We start from the raw sequence: 19,273 nt of genomic DNA, 5'->3' as shown, positions 1-19,273 counted from the left end.
CGACCGTTTAATGCAGATCCTCATGTCGTGGTGACCCCCACCCCCAACCATAAAATTATTTTCATAGTTACTTCATAACTGTATGTTTGCTACTTTTATGGATTGTAATGTAAATATCTGATGTGTAGGATGTCTGATATGCAACCCCCAGGGTGAGAACCACTGGCTTAGACACTGGTCTGGACAGATGGAGAGGGGGCCCTGGACCACCTGGGAGGAGAAGCCACAGTCCTCTCACTGTGTGTTCTTAGTGCAGCATCAATCCTGGCTCCTTGGAGAGGTAGGCACCAAAGAGACCAGCCAGTCAGGATTGTTCTTGATTGTCATGGGAGAGTTCTTTGTCCTACCCAGGTCAACTGCTCTGCAGCTGTCCCCTCATTGTCCCCGAGCCACACCTTGTCCTTGCTTGGCATCTGGCAGTCACTTTCATCTAATCCTACCTTTCGCAGCTCCATTGCAGGTCCTGCCTGCTACTGGTGGAGCCAGATCTAGAGCCGGCATGGCGTGGCGGCTAGCTGATAAGCCATCTCTTAAGACAGGTTCAGGCCACAGATTTGGAAAGATCCATTAATGCCCCCTCTTAGCCCCCCAGTACTTTCTCTCTCCTTACTCTCACCCCACCTGCTGCTCCTGAGTCTGACTGCCCAGCTTAAGCCATCAAATCACACGGCTCCCCATACCTGCAGCAGCCACCCAGACTAGCAGCCCCCTCCCCCACCCTGTACATGTCTCTTGGGGTGTAGGATGTGGGATGAGGGTGTGCGTAGGCCTCTGTGATCTGTCCCTCATTCTTTGTAGGGAAGGTGGAGAGCCAGATGAAGTAGAAAGGAATGGTGTGTGGCCTTGATGATGTGGCCTCCCTGTAGGCTGGTAGCTGGTTCCTGCCAGCCAGAGGAGAGCCCTGCTCAGAGCCTGGCTCTCTGGGACTTCAGGCAAAGCAGCTTGTTCCTCTGCCTTTGTCTTCTTTCCCCCTAGAGCCTCCGTCACTCTGCGGGAGGGAGGGAGGCAGTGGATCAATTAATTGTTCTTAATCTCTCAACGCAGATCCTTTTAAGTCCCTCACGTGGGTAATTTTCTTCCCTTCCTGAACTCTTATGACTTCTACTGTCTGAGCTGCACAATTAGTACACGCTCACGTGCATACTTAGACACTCTTAAGAGACAGGTTTGTCGGGGAGAGGGCAGAGAACTGAGCCCCCACCCCCCCCTCAGGATTTGTCACCTGGCAGAGTTCCTGGTGCCCAAGAAGCCAGAAGTTCATTCAGGGCCTTATCCGAGCAGCTCCAAGATAGCATCTTTCAGTCATCTCTCATTCCAGTTGGGATGCCACCATGTGCCAACTGCTCTGGTGACCCTGAGGAGCAGCTGTGAGTGAAGGCAAGGCCTTGCCTTCAGGGGGCAAACCTTTCTGAGGGGGAGCCAGCAGAGACAAGTGGTCAGACGTTATTAGTGCTGTGGAGAGAGACAGTGGAAAAGCTGGGATGTTAGGACATGAGGGGAGCCAACCTTGTCCCATTCTCTGACAGAGTATGTAGGAGGCAGAGGAGAGGAGAGGACCTTTGGGCAGTGTCACATAACCCGAGGGAGAGGGTTGGGTTGTGTAGTCTTCAACAAGTGGCCCTGGGGCAGAACTGGGTATATTTGTTTATGGCAAGCTGGGCTAGGTCTCAAGAGCATACCAAGGAAGAGACTGGGTGCTCCTATGTTCCCTGCTCTGTCACCCATGGGGCCTGGTGTGAAGCTTTCCTCCCAAGTGGCTTTTGAGCCTTCAGCTCTGGGTCTCTTCCATGGCCTACATTTTAGCAGAATACACAAGGACTTGGAGGTGAACTGACCCAGGACCCAGGGCCTATCCTTCCTTCCTATCCTTTTTGAAGATTACAGGCCCTGCTGACTGTCAGGCTGGGACTGGGGCTTGAGGAGGTCACATGGTAGCCAAAGCACTGTTTGTTGGTCCCACCTGGTGATGGGAGAGTGATCAAAGAAATGGTCGGACAGAGCTGAACACAGCCAACCGGATGGATGGATGGGTGAGCAGTGTCAGGGATGGTCTTAAGTATCCCAAGCACGGCACTCTCTCCCAGGAACTTAGTTCAGCACAGGGGAGGCTGCCTTGTTTGCTGCTGTTTGGCACGCACACAGGCCTCGTCAGTTCCGCTTCGCAGTCGACTCCCCCAAAGGCCAGGGTAAACCCAGAGCAAGAAGGCTGCTGTCAGAGAGGTGTGCCGAGCATACTCAAGGCTTTAGGGTGAGAGGGTCTAGGCCAGATGCCGTGGGTCGCCTTCTGATGCGTTGTGCCATCCAGTCCTGCTCTCCTCTGCCCCAGACTAATTTCTCGTAACACTCCCTGTTTCAAATCCTTTGCCAGCTATGTCCCCCCGTGATGATATTGTTACCTGTCCTTCCTTTGTGAGGCGAGGCAGAGTGACATCTCCATCCACCCTACCTCCTGATTTATCCAGATATATTCTCTCTCTCTGTCTCTCTCTCTCTCTCTCTCTCTTATGTTTTTAGAGACTCATTCTGTAGACCAGGCTGGGCTTGAATTTAGAAATCCTGCCTCTGCCTCCTCAATGCTGGGACTAAAGGTGTGAGCCACCACCACCCAGACAGACTTGTTTTCTTAACCCGGAAATCTCTCCCTCTTACATTGGCACCTGCAGTTTTGCTTGTCTGCTGAAGATATTGCTTGGAGAATTGAGCTGGGTGGTTTAATGAGCCCATCTGTTCTGGAGCTCCTGCCCAGCTGTGGGAAGCTGGTGTGCCTGTGTGTGGAAATGGGCTGTGCCGACAGGTGGGAAAGGAAGTAACTTCCCACAGGTACCTGCCAGACCCAGCACCACAGTTTCCCTGGAGACAGCTGCTGTGTGGTCACAGATCCAGCAGATGTCTGATGGCCAGACTGTTCTCACTGATCCCGTTCAGATCTGGAGCCATGGCCCTGAGATGACAAATGGGGTGCTGGGGGAATGAGCAGCAGGTCACCTTTGGCTGGTTGCAGGGAAAGCAGGGAGTTTCCAAGTGCCTGGGACAGGGAGGCGAGAGGAAGAAGGACCAGTGCAGGCCAGTGCTATCGCTTGGTACTTCCCACACTCCAGCACATAGCTGGATTGCCCAGGAGTAGTGTTAGGACACATTTGCTCAAGTACCCAAGAGTCTTTGATGTAGCAGGCAGGCTCGCTGGGGCCTCGGCATGTCTAATGAGTTCCTGGGTAGTGCTGGTTCAGGGAGCACACCTGAAGACTTTATTGGCCTCTCTGGAAGGATGCCACAGTTAGATCAGGTCATGCATGAGTGCTTCCTGGACAGCGACGGGCACCTGGGAGGCACTGCTTGCCAGAAGGATCCCTGTAGATTCTCAGACACCACAGGAGAGGCTCCTACAACCGAAGCACTGCTCTTCTTCCTGGCTCATAACAGATTTCAGCAGTCCTCCAACATAGCAGGACATTTCCCTTTCCCAGACAGATGGCCCGTAGCAGGTGGCACATGTTCAGAGCCTCAGAAACAAAATCTTGCTCAGGCACCATGTCCACAGATCTGGAAGCAGAAGCTCAGAGTGTTTTAAACTTCCCCAGGTGATAGACCATAGTGTGGAGGGACTAACCCTACCACCCCCAATAGTCTTGAACTCCTGGGCTCAAGCAATTCTCCTGCTTCAGCTTCCTGATCAACTGGGACTAGGGTTCCTGGCTTGAGGTTTATATTTCTCACTCCAGTGAGCTCCCTACCCCTGAGTCTCCCGGCTTTTCCCTGACTGGACCCATCCTTGAGGCAGCACATCCTCTCCCTGTCTGCTCGCCTCCTCTCCTGACCAGCCCAGACTGTGTCTGCCAGTTAGTCTCCCTCCGAGCCACACTCTCCTCTTGGACTCCTTCTGGTCCGAGAATTCCAGGTCTTCTGCCCTGTTTTTTTCTGCCTCCATCGGATTCTGTTGTCAACACCTACGGGCCGACTTCAGGTAACAAATGTTCCCCCAACATTTCTGTCTTCCAGTGACGCAGAGAGTAGAAAATTGTGCAAGAAGATGAAAGTTGACCTCAGCCCAAAGGACAAAAAGATTGAATTATTCCATTACCAGTAAGTACACGTGGGCATTCCCAACCTCGGAGTGAGTGCTGAGAGCTTTTATTGGTAGTTTCAGTGGACAGCAGATTTTACGTAAATTTAGATCATTTCAGAATGATTCCCCCCTCCCCGTCCAGTACTTACCATTATTTCTTAGAAAGAAAGATAGACACAGAGACATAGAGAGCAACACACACACACACACACACACACACACACACACACACAGAGAGAGACAGAGAGAGTGAGAATGAATTCTGAACAGTGACTGTGAGCTGAAACATTGTTAATGCCTCTTCTCCCTTATTTGACAGCGACGGCGCGTTTCACATGCAGTATGACCGAGCTGTGACGCTGAAGGTGAATTTGCCTCTCTTCTCAGTAGGGTGGAGCCTGAATGGACACCAGAAGCTTGGCAGGTCTCCCTGAAAGGAGAAAGGGCAGGTTGCACAAGGACTCTCTCTTTCTGACCTCCCGAGGGTTCTTATCATTATCACCGATCGATATCAGCAGAGGATCCGGCCAGATTTAGAGCTGTTGACCCAAGGCCTTGTTAGTGAATGTCTAGGAGCGGTCTGTCGAGGCAGGTGACATCATGCTTCTCCCCTCCACAGACCAGGGTCTCCTTTTACTTCAAAACCATCTTCTCACTATGAGGGTACCCACAGTGGCTACCCATAGGCTGACGGGCACACCCTGTCCAGGAAAGCATGGGGGCCCATTGGCACCTTCAAGCTGAGGTGGCTTGTTCCAGATGGGTTGTGGAGATCACCTAATGTCCCTGCCACAGTCCAATCTGTAAGCAGGTGGAAAGCCTACATAAAGAGTTCCACACCTACAGGTACCACATAGCTGTCCCAGAGGAGCTGTCTTTCCACTGCCTTGAACATTGCTTTAGCTTCAGCATCTTCTGCTGCAAACCAGTATGCTACTTCTAGTCCAAGGTCTCTGCCTACCTTGGCTGGAGCCATGGATTTCATCTGGTTCTAACCTGAGCTTAACTCAGGTTCTCTAAGTCCCCCTCTTCTCAGGCAGGGGTTGATCTCTGAGCTCCTGTCTCTGTCTCTGTTCTCTGCACACTGGGGGATGAACCTGGGGTCTCATGCCTAGTAGGTAGTCTCCCTACCACTGTGCTACACGCTCTGCCCTGTCTCTCTTTCTCTGTGTACATCTCTTCCCAGTTGTTCCTGTCTGTGTAGCTGTCAGTGCTCAGCTCCCTATTGTTGTGAATGTTAATATAAAAATCTGACATGCCACCCCCAAAGGGGTCATGACCCACAGGTTGAGCACCGCTACTCTGTGGGCTCTCTGCCTGATTCTTTACTCTCCTATGTAGATACTTGGAGATGTATTCTGTGTTATAACATAAGCTAAGGTCCTTATAGAGAGAACACATGTTCCCCAGGAGCAAAATTTGATTGGGAAGCAGGATGGGGGAATTGTTCACATATTGAAAAAGAAAGGCTGGTTTCTGTTTGGACCACCGGAAAGTCTCCCCTGGAGTCATGGAGCCGGAACAGCATGACCCAGAACACTGTAATCAGGGAAGTGACCAGAAGCTCAGGGACAGTTGCCACGTAGTATCTGGTGAAGGGGGCAGAGTGGTCTCTGTCACAGTCCTGTATCTAGGGTGTATCTCCTTCTGCATCAGCCAACAGATTGGAGAAGTCAGCCGAGCATCGTGCAGGGTCAAAGGCTTTGGTTTCGGTCTGAGCAGCTACATTTATAGAATCTCAAAACCCATAGGGTCAAGAGAGACCAGGGCAGAGTGCCCGGATTTCTGTAGGGCAGGGAAGGCATACCGTTTACCCTGATTATCTGGAGTCTGAGCATCCAGCTCATGATGTTCCTGTAACTGAGGGTGGCCTCTCAGGTGCTGATTCCCGTGCTGTCTCCTTGCATTGTGCAAGGACCCGTGCGTGGTATTGAGCATCCGTGAAAGCAAAATGACACCTATACCAACAGCAGCTTTCTAGCATGGCTCCTCTGTTTCCTTTCTCTATCCACACCATCCTTTTGTTTTGTTCTTTTCCTTGATGCTGGGTAGGGGTGCGGAGTTTGTGGGAACTCTGAAGCTCGGCTCAGAGTCTACGGATGGTACTCCTTGAACATCATTTCCCAGACTGAGAGGAAAGTGCCATGCGTATGGTGGCATGGAGAGTAGCTGGTTATCCTTCTCTTGGAACCGACAGCTCAGCTCAGCTCCGAATGATGCCCAGCCAGATGTTGTAGCTCCATTACACCGATCCAAAAGATCCAGGGAAAGAAGTGTCACAGCATGCACCAGGCCATGGGTGGTAGACAGCCTGGCCTGGTGTTTCCTAGCCTGGGCCCTACTGGCTTACACTAACCAGCCTCTAAGGCCGGCTCTCTTATCAGCAGTGTGGAACATGATCTCTCCAGCCAGTGCTGAGTGCTGAGTGCTGGGGTTACTTGCTTAGGACATTGACAGCGGAAGGGCTTAGCATTCTGGAAGGATGTCTCTCTCTTTGGCAGAAACCTGGAGGTCTTTGTTCAGTTGCGCTTAAAGGCTTCTGGGGAGTGAGGGGGGGGGGAGACTTGTAGGTGAAGCGTGGGGTTGTCTCTGCTTGAGGAAGCCAGCTTATTGTCTCAAGGTACAAGATTAGAGGAACAGAGCCCCGTCAGCTGATCAGTGGTGCCATGGGGGAGGTGCTGGGAATAAATTTTAGGTCACTTAGTGGTAATGTCCACAGACAAGAAATTCCATCTCCCCTTCCCAGCAAGTGTCACCTGCAGCCTTGTGACTGGCACTCAGTGTGCCTGGATATTCCCATAGGTAGCAGAGTAGGTTTCTGGGTCTGCCACCTCTCCCATTTCCTTACTAAAGTCTTTTTTTTTTTCTTTTGTTCTCCCTTAGTCCATAGTGGCCTTTCTGAAGGACCCTAAAGGTCCCCCACTGTGGGAAGAAGATCCTGGAGCCAAAGATGTTGTGCACATCGACAGTGAGAAGGTAAGCTATTCCCCATTGGTTCTGGTGGGTGCTAGAGCCTCCTGGTACCTGGGTGTCCTGAGGAGAGGGCTCGTGGGCACGCGGGAGCCCATGTGCCCTCGGCTCCATCCGAATGAGACCAGGACCCCACTGTTTGATGCTCAGTTCTGGCTCCGCACCACAGCTAACAGGAGCTCCTAGATGACGACCTGAGAAGTCTCCATTCTCCACTGCCTTGTTTAATATGTTTTAAACATGTTTAGATGTTCCTTAGCAGAGTAGACTTAACTGCCCCCTGGCACTGTGTAAGGCAAATGTTGCTGGGATCAGTTTGGATTCCCTCCTGGAGTCATGTGTAACTTGGAGCAAATTCTTTACCTTCCTGCGCTGCATTTTCAGAGTTGGCTGGGTGAGAAGGTGGAGGGGTGAGCCTCGTTTGTGTTCATTAGTTCTTAATGACTGAAGCAAAGCTGTAATTAGCCTGACCCTTACCCTAGCCCTCTTGACTGCGTGTGCTTCTGGATAGCCTCAGATCTCACTGTTCTGGTGTCTGTTTATATAGCCATGCCTTCATATGGTGGGTGACAACAGGTGCTAACTTTAGATTTCATATGGTCTGAGGCAGGCAGTAACCCTCCAAAGGGGGGCGGGGCAGACCGGAATGGCTGTTACTTTCTTTTTTTTTTTTTGGTTTTGTTTCGAGACAGGGTTTCTTTGTGTAGCCTTGGCTATCCTGGAACTCACTTTGTAGACCAGGCTGGCCAAGACCTCAGAAATCTGCCTGCCTATGCTTCCCGAGTGCTGGGATTAAAGGCGTGCGCCACCACGCCCAGCCTAAATCTTTTTTTTTTGTTGTTGTTGTTGGGTTGTTTTTTGTTTTTTGGGTTTTTTTTTTTTTGTTAATGTTTTTGTACTTTCTTGATTAAATAAAATATAACTTTTTTCATTTGCCTCCTCTCACCTTTCTTTCAGTTAAAATTATTAACTACTCTTTCTTTTCTTTTTCTCTTTTTTCTTCTTTGTTTGTTTGTTTGTTTATTGAGACAGGGTCTCTGTGTAGCCCTGGCTTTTCTGGAACTCACTATGTAGACTCTGCTGGCTTTGAATTAAGAGATCCACCTGCCTCCGTCTCTGAGTGCTGGGATTAAGGGCGTGGCTAAAATGACTGACTACTCTTAATGCTTATTAACCCAAAAGGAAATGATGGCTGGCTTTCTTTCTTTCTTTCTTTCTTTCTTTCTTTCTTTCTTTCTTTCTTTCTTTTTCTTTCTTTCTGGAGGGTAGGATCATATCTGATCATTGTGGCCTGCCCAGAAATCAGTCTAAGTATTAGAAGTCCACATTCTGAGGCAGGAAGTATCAGGCTTGTCACCTAGAAGGTATAGATTTTTAGAAAGCACCTGGCATGGGGGTCAGGCAGGTGTCAGGAGGTGGCTTGAATGCTGGGAAAAGAACAGGCACACCGATTGTTCCACGGTGATGGAGAGCAGCTACCTGTTTCCGCTCCCCCAACCCCATCCTGAACATCCTATTCGTGTCTTCTGTAACTGTAAGAATATTAAGGTTTTTTTTTCACCTCTGTTCATAGTCCTGTTATTATTCTCTGTGCTGTTCTCTCTTTTGCAAAAACAGACGATATTGCTGCTTTTCTGAAGTTAGAATCCCCACAGAGAGCTAAAGGTTCAATAGTCAAGTTAAATTAGTGGTTTAGTTAGTAAGCTTAAAATTCCATACTCTTCAGTACTTTCCATTGTAACTCATTATTAATGATGTTAGCCCCAATTTTTTTTTTTTAAAGTTTTGTTTTCAAGACAAGGTCTCACTGTGTAGCTGGCTGTCCTGGAATGTAAAATTTAGACCAGGCTGACCTTGAACTCACAGAAACCTGTCTCACATGTACTGGGATGAAAGGCACGTGCCACTATGCCCAGCTGTGAGGCCAAATTTGTATAGGCTAGGTATGATCAAACCTTTCCTTCTCACATCTTTTACTGGGTTTTTAAACTGCAGCGATCCCAGAAGATAATATTTAAAGTGTTTCTATCTTTGATCCCCAGTTAGGGCCAAATATCTGTTTGAAGGTTATTAGTATTAAAATGTAGTCATGTCTTAAGCCTTAATCTCACCTCAAAAAAATTTTAAAAATTAAATAAATCTGTGAAGGCAGGAATGCTCATGCCTTCCCTGATAATGAGAACTAGTGTCCAGGGCCACATTACAAAGGCTGCTGCCACAGCCGTACACAGGGATGCCTCTGCAGAGATGCCTGTCCAGCCTCTCGGTATACCTAACTTACATCTCGAATACCTAACTTACATCACCTTCATTTTGCTGTTGAAGTGTCTCTTACATTATGCCCTTGATTCCTTGGCAGACTCAGCAGCTGCCACTCCCAAATAAGCACCATGATTCTTTTCTCCCAGTGTTAAGACTCAAGCCCAGGCCTTATGTGTGCTAAGCAAACGTCCTCCTTCTGAGCTACAGCCCTAGCCCACATACCATGGCTTCTTAAAGCTCCCTTCTTTGGTTGTTATTTAGGTTAACATCTGATTACAATTCTGTCTTAAAACAAGTGCCTAACCCCTCTGTGGGTGTAAATAAGAGTAAGCTTTTCAAGATTTTTTTTTTCAGAACGTTTTAGATTCCCTGAAAAAATTAAAATCTTTTTTTATCTAGCTAAAAAAAATTTAAGTAATACACATTCGCTGTTGAATATTTAGAAAGTATAGCTTATGCATAAAAGAAAGCCACAAATCACCCTGTCTCTTCACTGAGAGATGGCCCGCTACTGATATTTTTGTAGGCTTCCAGGCTTTTAAGGTAATGCATACATAAATATTTTTACCCAGAAGAACGCTGTTGCATTCATATGCTGTTCTGTAAGGCTCCCCTCCCCCAATATAACACACACATCTCACTGTGACATTAAATATGCCTCTTCCGCTGTTTTAATGCTGCGGTTGGACTCTATTGTGTTGGGATCTGCTGCCGTTTATTCACTTAATGCCACGTTGCTGTCAGTAAGATGCATTTTAAAATTTTTCTCTTATTTTCCTTATTATTTCAAGAGAAAAAGCCTCTAATTTTCTTCTGCGAAAGCTGGTTAGAGGAACTTGCTGTAATCAAAATACGCTCTGTGGTGGCGCTTGCTGCAGCCCTCAGCCGGCTCCATTTCCTCGTCCTTCGCTGGCTCTCAATGGAGAGCGGGGTTGTTTCAAGCATCATGATAACCGTTTTCCTTTTAATGTTTACCACATTGATCTAACAGATCACCTTATGTTCTCAAATAATGTGCCAGGTGCTGACCTAACTTTCACAAATACAGATGATCTTGTTTATGATGCCCTGGGTTGTGGCCCAGGCATGGCTCCACGGTGGTGGTAGAGCTGAAGCCAAGGAAGAGATTTACCAGGTGTGGGCTCATGGTCTGTTACTTCAGCCAGCAGATCCCCGTGGCCACGCAGGTCCCCTTTACTGAGACACACTCGCTCTCAAAATCACATGGAGGGCTTGCCGGTTCAGTCATCTCATGGAAAAATGGCACCTTGGTGTCTTTAGCTTTGATAGATGGACTGAAAGTTAGTAGCTGGTCTTGGCTACTTCACCTCACCCAGTGATTTGGAAGAGCCAGCTGTCTTCTCTGAGACCCGGTTTCCTCCTCTCTGACTACAGAGTGGTCCAGGATAGGGCACCCCGAGGTTCTTCCATCTCCTGTTGGGCTGTGACCAGGTCTCACATGAATTCTGTGCCTCCTGTCACTGGCTCTGGGGCAAAGGCAGCCCGAGCTTCCATTCTGTCTCCTTGTGTGTGACCTCCTGGTTGTTTTCTCTTTGTGCCTCAGGACTTCAGACGACTCCTGAAGAGAGAAGAGAAGCCACTGCTCATGATGTTCTATGCTCCCTGTAAGTGAATGCTCCTTGGCCCAGGTTCCACTTAGGCTCTGCTGGTGGTGGGCAGCCATGGTTGCCTAGGGCCCTGGTCTCTCCACCTTGTGACCTTCCTCTTAGCCGTTCTGACTGACTCCCATCTTCCTGCTGCCCTCTTTCTCTCTCTCTCTCCACTGGAATTGGCAGGCTCCTGCCCTGTCCACCCTGAACACTACAGGGAGTCTTGTGTGGTTAGCTCTGCCTTCTTGCACCTCTGGCCCCTGGGTCCGCAGAGCGTGCCCTCCGTCTCAGTGTGTACTGTAGTTCTGCTGCAGTCCTGCTGTAAGCTCTTGGGCTTGGCCACTCATCCCCACCCCAAGCCTGTCATCCTCTGGGACACAGGCTCCCACAGTACTGCTTGTGTCATCTGGCAGGACCAGGGGACCAGGGTGAGAGGAAGTGGGACCTGGAGATTTGGGCTCCATAGCTGTCTGAGGACAAAGGCTGTGAGAAATGACCAAAGGACAGCTGAGGTGGCAGGGGCCTGATTCTGGCTTTGATTCCGGCTGGCTCCCAGGGATGTGCTTAGCCAAGCTCAACCTCTCTGGGCTCAGTTTCCACACTTGTCAGAGAACAGGCTTCCCCACCTGTTAACTGCATTTCACAGACTTGAAAATATTTTACATCACCAGCCAGCACTATAAATATATGTAAATCACATGTAAATAAGCTGAGGCTGTGTCACAAAACCATACTCACCCTTACCACATGCTGTGTCCTGTACCAGATGAATAGTGTATTCTGTTTCATTGGAAAAGTGATTGCTATGCCTGCTGTTTATAAGCCTCTGATGTGGTTCAGCAAACTGTGGCCCCATGGCTCACTGTTTTTATAATAAAGTTTTATTGGAACACAGCCATGTCTGTACATCTATGGCTGCTGGTCAGCAGATTAAGTACTGGTAACAGAGAAACAGTCTCAAGGAAGTACTGTCTAACCCCTCCTACAGACACTCTGAACTATGACTCTGGGGCCACACATGCCCTTCCGGAAGCCAGAAGGGATTGTCAGTTGTGGGAGGAAGTTACTCGTTCAAGTTTGAGTGGTAGGGGTGGCACAGTCTGTGGTCTCAGTCTTCTGTTGACTCTCAAGCCTACTTAACTTCCCTAAGTAGAGGCCCGTGCCCTGTTCTCTGTGCTGTGTGCACCTCTGGCCAGATGCCTCCTTGGGGTTCTGGCAGCTTTGCCTGATTGGGCCTGTGCTTTGTTCACCATGACAACATAAGAGTCTCTATCCAGCCCCAGCCTCCTTCAAAACCCTCTTGGCCTCAGAGGTATTCGTGAGTCTAGGAGGAGCCCAGTTACACCATGTCTGAAGTTTTACCATGGCTCGTTGTCTAAGCGCACACACACACACACACACACACACACACACACACACACACACACCCGCCTTGTCTGAGGACCTGATTAGGCATTCAGCTGCAGCTTGCTTCAGAAATCACCCTTCCTCTTTGGCATCTGGAGCAGTGGGGCCTCCTTTGGTTTGTCTCAACCTCTAGGATTCACCACACTGATGAACTGAAACTGTAAGAACTGGATGTGAGTGTTGCTGGGCAGTGCATGCCAGGAGGCAGGACTGTGGTCTGAGCTACCCAAGGCTCCTGGTAACTCCCATCAATCATTTTAAAAGCGCATTCACTAGCCCTCGCAGCCTGATGTTGGTGCCATCTGCCCCACCCACTCTCTCGGGCTTCCTGGCAGTGGGCCGGTACCACTCATTGCAGCAGAGATTGTCTTTAATAATAGAAGGCTGAGGCTGGAGGGTTGGGAGCCTCAAAGGTGTCGCCGAGCATATTAGTGGTGGGAATGGAAGGAGAAAACTGACTTGCTAAAGTTAAACTTCCCACGGAGGGTCAGATTGGACAGCCTCCAAGGTCCCAGGGACCCCCAGATCCTTTTTGTTATGTGTGTGTGTTTGATGAAACTAACTCAGGCTTTTATTATACCTACACCGACCCGGCTGCTGTGGCCCTGCTAGTGGGATTCACAGCCATCCCCTTGCCCAGCAATCTGTCAGGACTCTGATCTTATGATTACACGTGAATGAATACACCCAGAGACTGTGGGAGCCTTTAGCTGTGACAAGGCATCTGGGTCCCCAGGCCCTGCTGCTTTCTCAGTAAATGTTTGTTCACTGAATTAATGAGAAAATGAAAAGGCTGTCTGCTCCAGGTTTGGGGCTTCGGGAGTGATCGGTCTTACCTCATCCCCTACCTCACCATTGAATCCCAGGAAGAGAAGTTTAGGTGGAAAGCATGGTATCAGCTCTGTTTTTGTAGTTAGATTGGAAATGGGGATAGCCTGGGGTTTCTGGTTCTTCCTCATCCCCTCAGAACCTTCTTGTTACTGAACTGCCAGCCTCTGCCCCTGGGACAGCTGGGGAGTACATTTGCTGTAGGCTACAGATGGGCAGAGCTGGAAGAGAGGCCACCCCTGTGGGGACAGGTGGTCAGATTTGCTCCCGATGTCTGGCTGACCTGGTGGGCAGTGAAGTGGAAGATCGGCGCTGTCTGTGCTCCTTACTTTACTCCCAGAATGGTGTTACGTCCCTCTACTCCAGTGGAAGTAGCTCTCCCAGTGTGGATGGAGAGCTGACTCATGCCCTATGTTGATCTGAGATGTTCCTTGGGCACTGAGCAACCCCTTGCTGGGGCAGGCTCTGCTTACTCTCCTGGTGGTTCAGTAGCTGTGGGGCAGGCACTGTCTTCACAGATGGGCATAGCCAGAGTCCTATAACCTTCAAGAGACACTGAATGCACTTGACCATCATCCCATAGCCCTCAGGAGTCAGGGACAGTCAGATGCAGATGGAGTCTGATTCCCTGGGGCAGAGTGCATTTCTCTGTGTGCATCTATTGCTTTCCCTGCCTTGGGCAATGGCTTGTGTGCTTCCACTAGAGAACAGCCCGGTTTCTGTCTTCCTTTGGAAGTCTCCACAGTAAGGGCAGCATTATGCCCCACCTTTGTTGCCACTAAGAGTGTCCATGCCAGGGTGACCAGCCAGCAAAAGAGAGACACTAGTCTTCCCAGGACCATTTCACACACTCAGGGTTTGTAGCCAGTGGTTGAGGTTGTATCTGTGTACCCATCTGTCAGGCAGGAATGTCAGGCAGGCTGTAGGGTATTTGTAGTGTTCTGTCAGAATTTTTTGCGTCGGTGTCTCTCCTAGTAGTAGACTTGTTACCTGGAAGGGTTGGATCGTTCCAGGAAGAGGACAGACAGACACACAGAAACAGACCCACAGACACTCCCTCCTCTCTCTCCCTTTCTTCCTCTCCCCCTCTCCTTCCTACTCCCTCTTTTTCTCCCCCCACCCCCATTCTCTCTCCATGCCTCTGTCTGCCCTTGGAAAGTGAGCAGTCCCTCCCACCTGGATTCTTGGCTTACAGCCTTCCAGGGTGTGAGCTTGTCACCCTGTCACCACCAATCAAGGCATGGTCTTGCTCTTTTGAGATGAGAACCCACCTGACTAGAGTTCCAGTCAGCCTTGGTTTCTGTGGCCTTCAGATAATACCTTTCAGAGCTTCTCCGCAGCAGGCTAGTGGACAGAAACGGTAACAGCTTGGCATGTCACAATTCCTAGTGACTACAGGAGCTAGATCATGTGCCCCATAAGGTCAGTGCAGAAGTGTGGCCTTCTCTGTTTGGATTTAGACACAGGGCCAAGTTTCTATCAAGCTGGCTCTGAAGCAGGGGTGGATGTTTGCCACAAATCTTCCAATGCTGGTGTGGATGCATTACCACCCCGAGAGAGGAAGGGATGTGACCATTCAGACCATAGAAACCTGGGAAGGCCGAGCCACAGGCTCCTGTGCAGAGCAGGGAAGTCCCGACTTTGTTTTCCACCTCCATTTGCCAGAAAGGAGGTAATGTGGCCAAGGGCATCAGCAGCCAGAGTAAAGTTTAGCATCTCGGTCCCGAGTGCTGGGTCCAGTGCTTTCCCCACCTGCAGGAGCCAGCACCTTTCACGCTGGGGCTGCCTCCAGTTTATTGTCTAATTATGCTTGTAAATGGAAGAGAAAAGAGGCATGAAAGTCCCAAAAGTCATTGTGCTCATAGTCACAATTTTTCCTTTCTAATGGCATTTGACTCTGGTTCATTTGCCATCCCTGGCTGGGTACGAAGGGCATCTTTTAGCTGTGCACGTTGGAGGCTGCTCTCAACATCTGTCCTGGTTCCCTGCGTTGCCGTGAAGCTGTTCAGCCACGCTGGAACACTGTGGGCTTTGCTCTTCTCATTGACACCTTTGCTTATCTCATCTGAGATCCCTGGAGACACTAGGGCCTCCATCTTGTGTTGTGCCTGTAAATTCTTTGGCAAGCAGGTCTTTGTTTTCTATCCTGTTGGGTTCCACAGGGCCCAGGACAAGCCCTGTGATCCCCAATGTATGTGGAGATGGTGTGGATGTTTGTGGGTGGTTCTGGCTTAGCTTGGGGGCTGGGAGGGGAGCTCAGGGTCTGCCATCATTATAACTGGGTTTCGTTTTTTCTTCTGCCTATCAGGGTGCAGCATGTGCAAGAGAATCATGCCACATTTCCAGAAGGCCGCCACCCAAGTGCGAGGCCACATTGTAAGTAAGGTGCCGAGGGGGCAGCAGGGCTGGTGTTCTGACTTGGGGCCAGGATGGCATGGAGAGGGCAGGCTCTGAGCCGTGAGGCTACCTCCTGCTGCCCAGGTTGCTTCTGAGACCTGTTCTGTGAAGGTGGAGAACTAACCTCACAGTGCTTTCAGAGCAGGAGTGTTTGGTCCTGTCAAGGGCCGGTGATGACACATGAGGAAGCCAGCAAACCAGAGCCAAAGAACAAGGGCAGACATCTGAAGTCTAGTATTTTAGGCATTGGGGTCCAAAGTGGATGCAGCAGTTGCTGGGGAGTCCATTGGCAAAGAAGGGGGTTGGTGGTACTAGGGATGCACTGGAGCAGAGCTGTACCTGGTTTCAGAGCAGGTTCACAGAAACCACACTTGCCCTAGGTCTCTGGGCTCTGTGTTAGTGGGTGGGGAGGCAGGAAGCAGAGCAGAACGTAGAAAACAAGCCCAGACAGGAGAACTGCAGAACCAAGACTATAGACAATCCCCCAAAAAAGGAAGGAGAAAAGCGTAGAGAGGCCAGTGGGTCCCAGGGAAATGTACTCTTAGGGAACACAGGAGGAGAAACCATTAGGGAAGCAGTTCTTCAGAGAAGCCAGAACGAGCAAGCTGGTACTGATGTGAGCATTCAGCTGAGAGGGTGAGATGGGCTGAGTTCCATCACAGAGGGCTTCCTCCCGCCTGCCTGCGTGTCTTCTGCCATGAGTCTGTCCATTTCCCAGACCAAGTAAGGAGCACCCTTGTTACACTATCTCAGACACACATAAACGTAAGACCTGAGTATGTTTACACTGTTGTGAAACAGATCTCCAAGTCCTCATCTTATAAAACTGAAACCTTGCTCTTCATATGAACTTCCCCTTTGCTCCTCACCCCTGCCCTTCATATAAATCTTTCTGTTTTCTGTTTCCATGATTTTGAGGCTAGATTCCCTCATTAAAGTGGACTCATACAGTATTTATCATTTGTAACTGGCATATTTTGCTTAGTATGATGTCGTCCAGTCCACCCACGTTGTAGCACATGACACCATTTCCTCTTTAAAGCTGTGTCATCTACACTCATGCACACACACACTAGCTGTGTATTATACACACATGTACACACACCCATGGCTTATCTGTTTAGTGTTCAGCGGACATTTGAGTCGTTTCTAGCTCTTGGCTGATATGAAAGAGGCTGTGAACTTGAGTGTGCAGATAGCTACCCTGCTTAGACTGCTTCTCTGGATGTTTGTCCATTTCTGCACTCAACCAGAAGCAGCATTTTTGGTGGCAGCCAGCAAAGCATCTGCTGCTCTTAGGAGCATGGAAAAATCTATACACCACTCACAGAAGGTTATCAGAGGAGCCATCTCAACGAGTCTGGCCCTCATCCCATTATAGGAGATCTGAAGTCTTGAAACAGCATCCCAATCTTTATGGATCAAATTAAGTGGGGATTAGTTCAAAGTCAATGTAAGCGGCATCACGTAGACAGGGGGTTGCTTGCAATTGGGCTGCAGGGTTGATTTACAGGAACCATTGCTTTCTCTGTGACCTCATTCTGGGGCAACACTGTGGTCCTACCTGCTTCTCACTAATGAATTTTTAGTAGCTTGCCTGAAGACGTTTGGCCTTGAGGTACATATACACCACTCTAGGGAAATTTCACTGCGCGTTTTTGGGGCCTCAATAGATACCATATTTTAAGATTATTTAGCCTGGAGAAAAGACTTAATTACCCACCATGTTCTCCTTGCCTGTGCCCGTGTACACTTCGAACTGCTCAGCTCGACTTCGAAACTCTGTGAAACTGTCAAACAAATAACTCAAGCCTCAAATCAGGATATGAGTTACCACCCCCACCCCCTTGCCAGGTTCAGCCATATACACCTTCTGAACCTTGTCTGAGGAAGCTCAGACACTGCCCCCTCTGTCCACCTCAGTGTCCTCCCCCCAGGGCCCTGCCACACTCCCACAGGACTTATCTGTGCCCCCCCCCCCACAGGCCCAGCTCTGTTTCTGCATCCATCCTCTCACATTATCATTTAATATAGTTACGATCTGCTTCCTGGAAGCAGGAGCTGTGTTCAAGTCAAGTGTGTTTTCTTACCATAGGGCATAGAAGGTACCCAGTCCATGCTGACCAATGAGGGAGTGGGGGGTGTATCACTCCTGGGCTTGTCTTATTTTTAGGCTCTGTGTTTATCTAGAATGATATTCTCTCCTTCTAAAGGAATCCAGAGTATTGGTTATGAAGCTCAGGTACACAGTAAGAAGGAAGCTTGTAGGTTAGGGACTTTGCCTTTGGCCAAGGGCTTATGCCAGGCTGTTGTGTTAAGTTGGCCCTGAAGTGTCCTTGTGTTCAGGGGACCTGTTTTTCCTTCCTGAGTCCAATCTAGAGATCTAAAAGTTGCCCATTCTAGTTCTACCCATGACCTGAAGTTCTGAACCTGTGGGTCACAACCCCTGGGTGAGGTATTGAATGACCCTTTCAGAGGGGTCACCTAAGACCATTGGTGTTATGGTTTGTATATGCTTGGCCCAGGGAGTGGCATTTGTTGGAGTAGGTGTGTCACTGTGGGTGTAGGATTTAGGACCTTCATCCTAGCTGCCTGGAAGCCAGTGTTCTGCTAGGAGCCTTCAGATGAAGATGTAGAATTCTCGGCTCCTCCTGCACCATGCCTGCCTGGATGCTGCCATGTTCCCACCTTGATGATAATGGATTGAATCTCTGAACCTGTAAGCCAACCCCAGTTAAATGTTGTTCTTATAAGATTTGCCTTGTTCATGGTATCTGTTCACAGCAGTAAAACCCTAACTAAGACAATCGGAAACCACAAACACCATTAAGATTCTTAACAGTAGCAAAATTACAGTTGTGAAGTAGCAACGAAAATAATTTTATGGTTGGGGGTCACCACAACATGAGGAACTGTATTAAAGGGTGGCAGCATTGGGAAGGTTGGCAACCACTGACTAGAGACATTATCAAAAAGTGGGGAAGCTTGCCCTTGAATTAAGCAGTGGAGTGAAGGCCATATATGAGTTATCTCTGCCCAGGGCATCTGTCAACTCACGTTTCCTTTCTTGTGTGTTTTCTTGTTTGAGGTTTGTTTTGTTCCATTTCTATTTTAGTTTATTAGGAAAGCGGCTTTTATAACATTCTGTTCCTTCACCATCTACTTAAAGTGGAAAGAGCCCTGGTTTCTGGGCTGGGCCTCCGTGTATAGTGGTACTTTCCCAGAAGCCAGCCACAGGACTGGGGGACTGAGCAACCCAGAGGTGTTGATTGCTTTCTGCCTTTGCACACAGAGCATAGCGGGGCTCATATAGACTGTTCACCGCAGGATCCAAAGGCTTGCCCTCCCCACCGCAAAAATCCAGCTGGTCTGAAACATCCAGCCTCCTTCCTCTCCATCTCTGTCATCCTTGAGTTCTTTTGTCTGGCTGTGCCTGTGGCAAGGGTCAGAAGTTATCTTCTGCTACGGAGCTTGGGAGGTGTCTAGCCTGATGATGTCATACAGGAAGTCACAACAGGTCAGCAGGGATATGCCACCTTTGCCATTTTCCAAACTCAAGTCTGACCCTTCGGCACTGTCATTGAGTGGTGGTGAGTCACGGACATCAGTCCTCCCTGCTGCTAATTAATGACATACTGGTCAGCAGCTGAGATGCTCCCAGGTTCAGCTGCATAAATGTGCTGCCCTCTTGCCCTTACCCACAACCCCACTGGGCCTTTGAGCATCTCCAGTTTCT

General features: G+C 49.3%; 1 protein-coding gene across 2 annotated transcripts in view; it reads left to right on the top strand.

Annotated features, from left to right (window-relative positions):
• Nucleotides 1–19,273, top strand: part of Pdia5 (protein disulfide isomerase family A member 5) — an 85,704-nt gene that overhangs the window by 29,863 nt on the left and 36,568 nt on the right. For both annotated transcript variants that reach the window (XM_021185452.2, XM_029470301.1), the window contains 5 exons: nucleotides 3,997–4,080; nucleotides 4,383–4,428; nucleotides 6,947–7,039; nucleotides 10,860–10,920; nucleotides 15,449–15,516. In XM_021185452.2, coding sequence (XP_021041111.1) covers nucleotides 3,997–4,080; nucleotides 4,383–4,428; nucleotides 6,947–7,039; nucleotides 10,860–10,920; nucleotides 15,449–15,516 — 352 coding nt within the window. The remainder of the gene's footprint in view (nucleotides 1–3,996; nucleotides 4,081–4,382; nucleotides 4,429–6,946; nucleotides 7,040–10,859; nucleotides 10,921–15,448; nucleotides 15,517–19,273) is intronic.

This window comes from Mus caroli, chromosome 16 (assembly GCF_900094665.2).
Source record: "Mus caroli chromosome 16, CAROLI_EIJ_v1.1, whole genome shotgun sequence".
Classification (NCBI taxonomy): Eukaryota; Metazoa; Chordata; class Mammalia; order Rodentia; family Muridae; genus Mus; species Mus caroli.
Note: the sequence above shows the minus strand (reverse complement) of the source record. Positions and strands in the feature narration are given on the sequence as shown.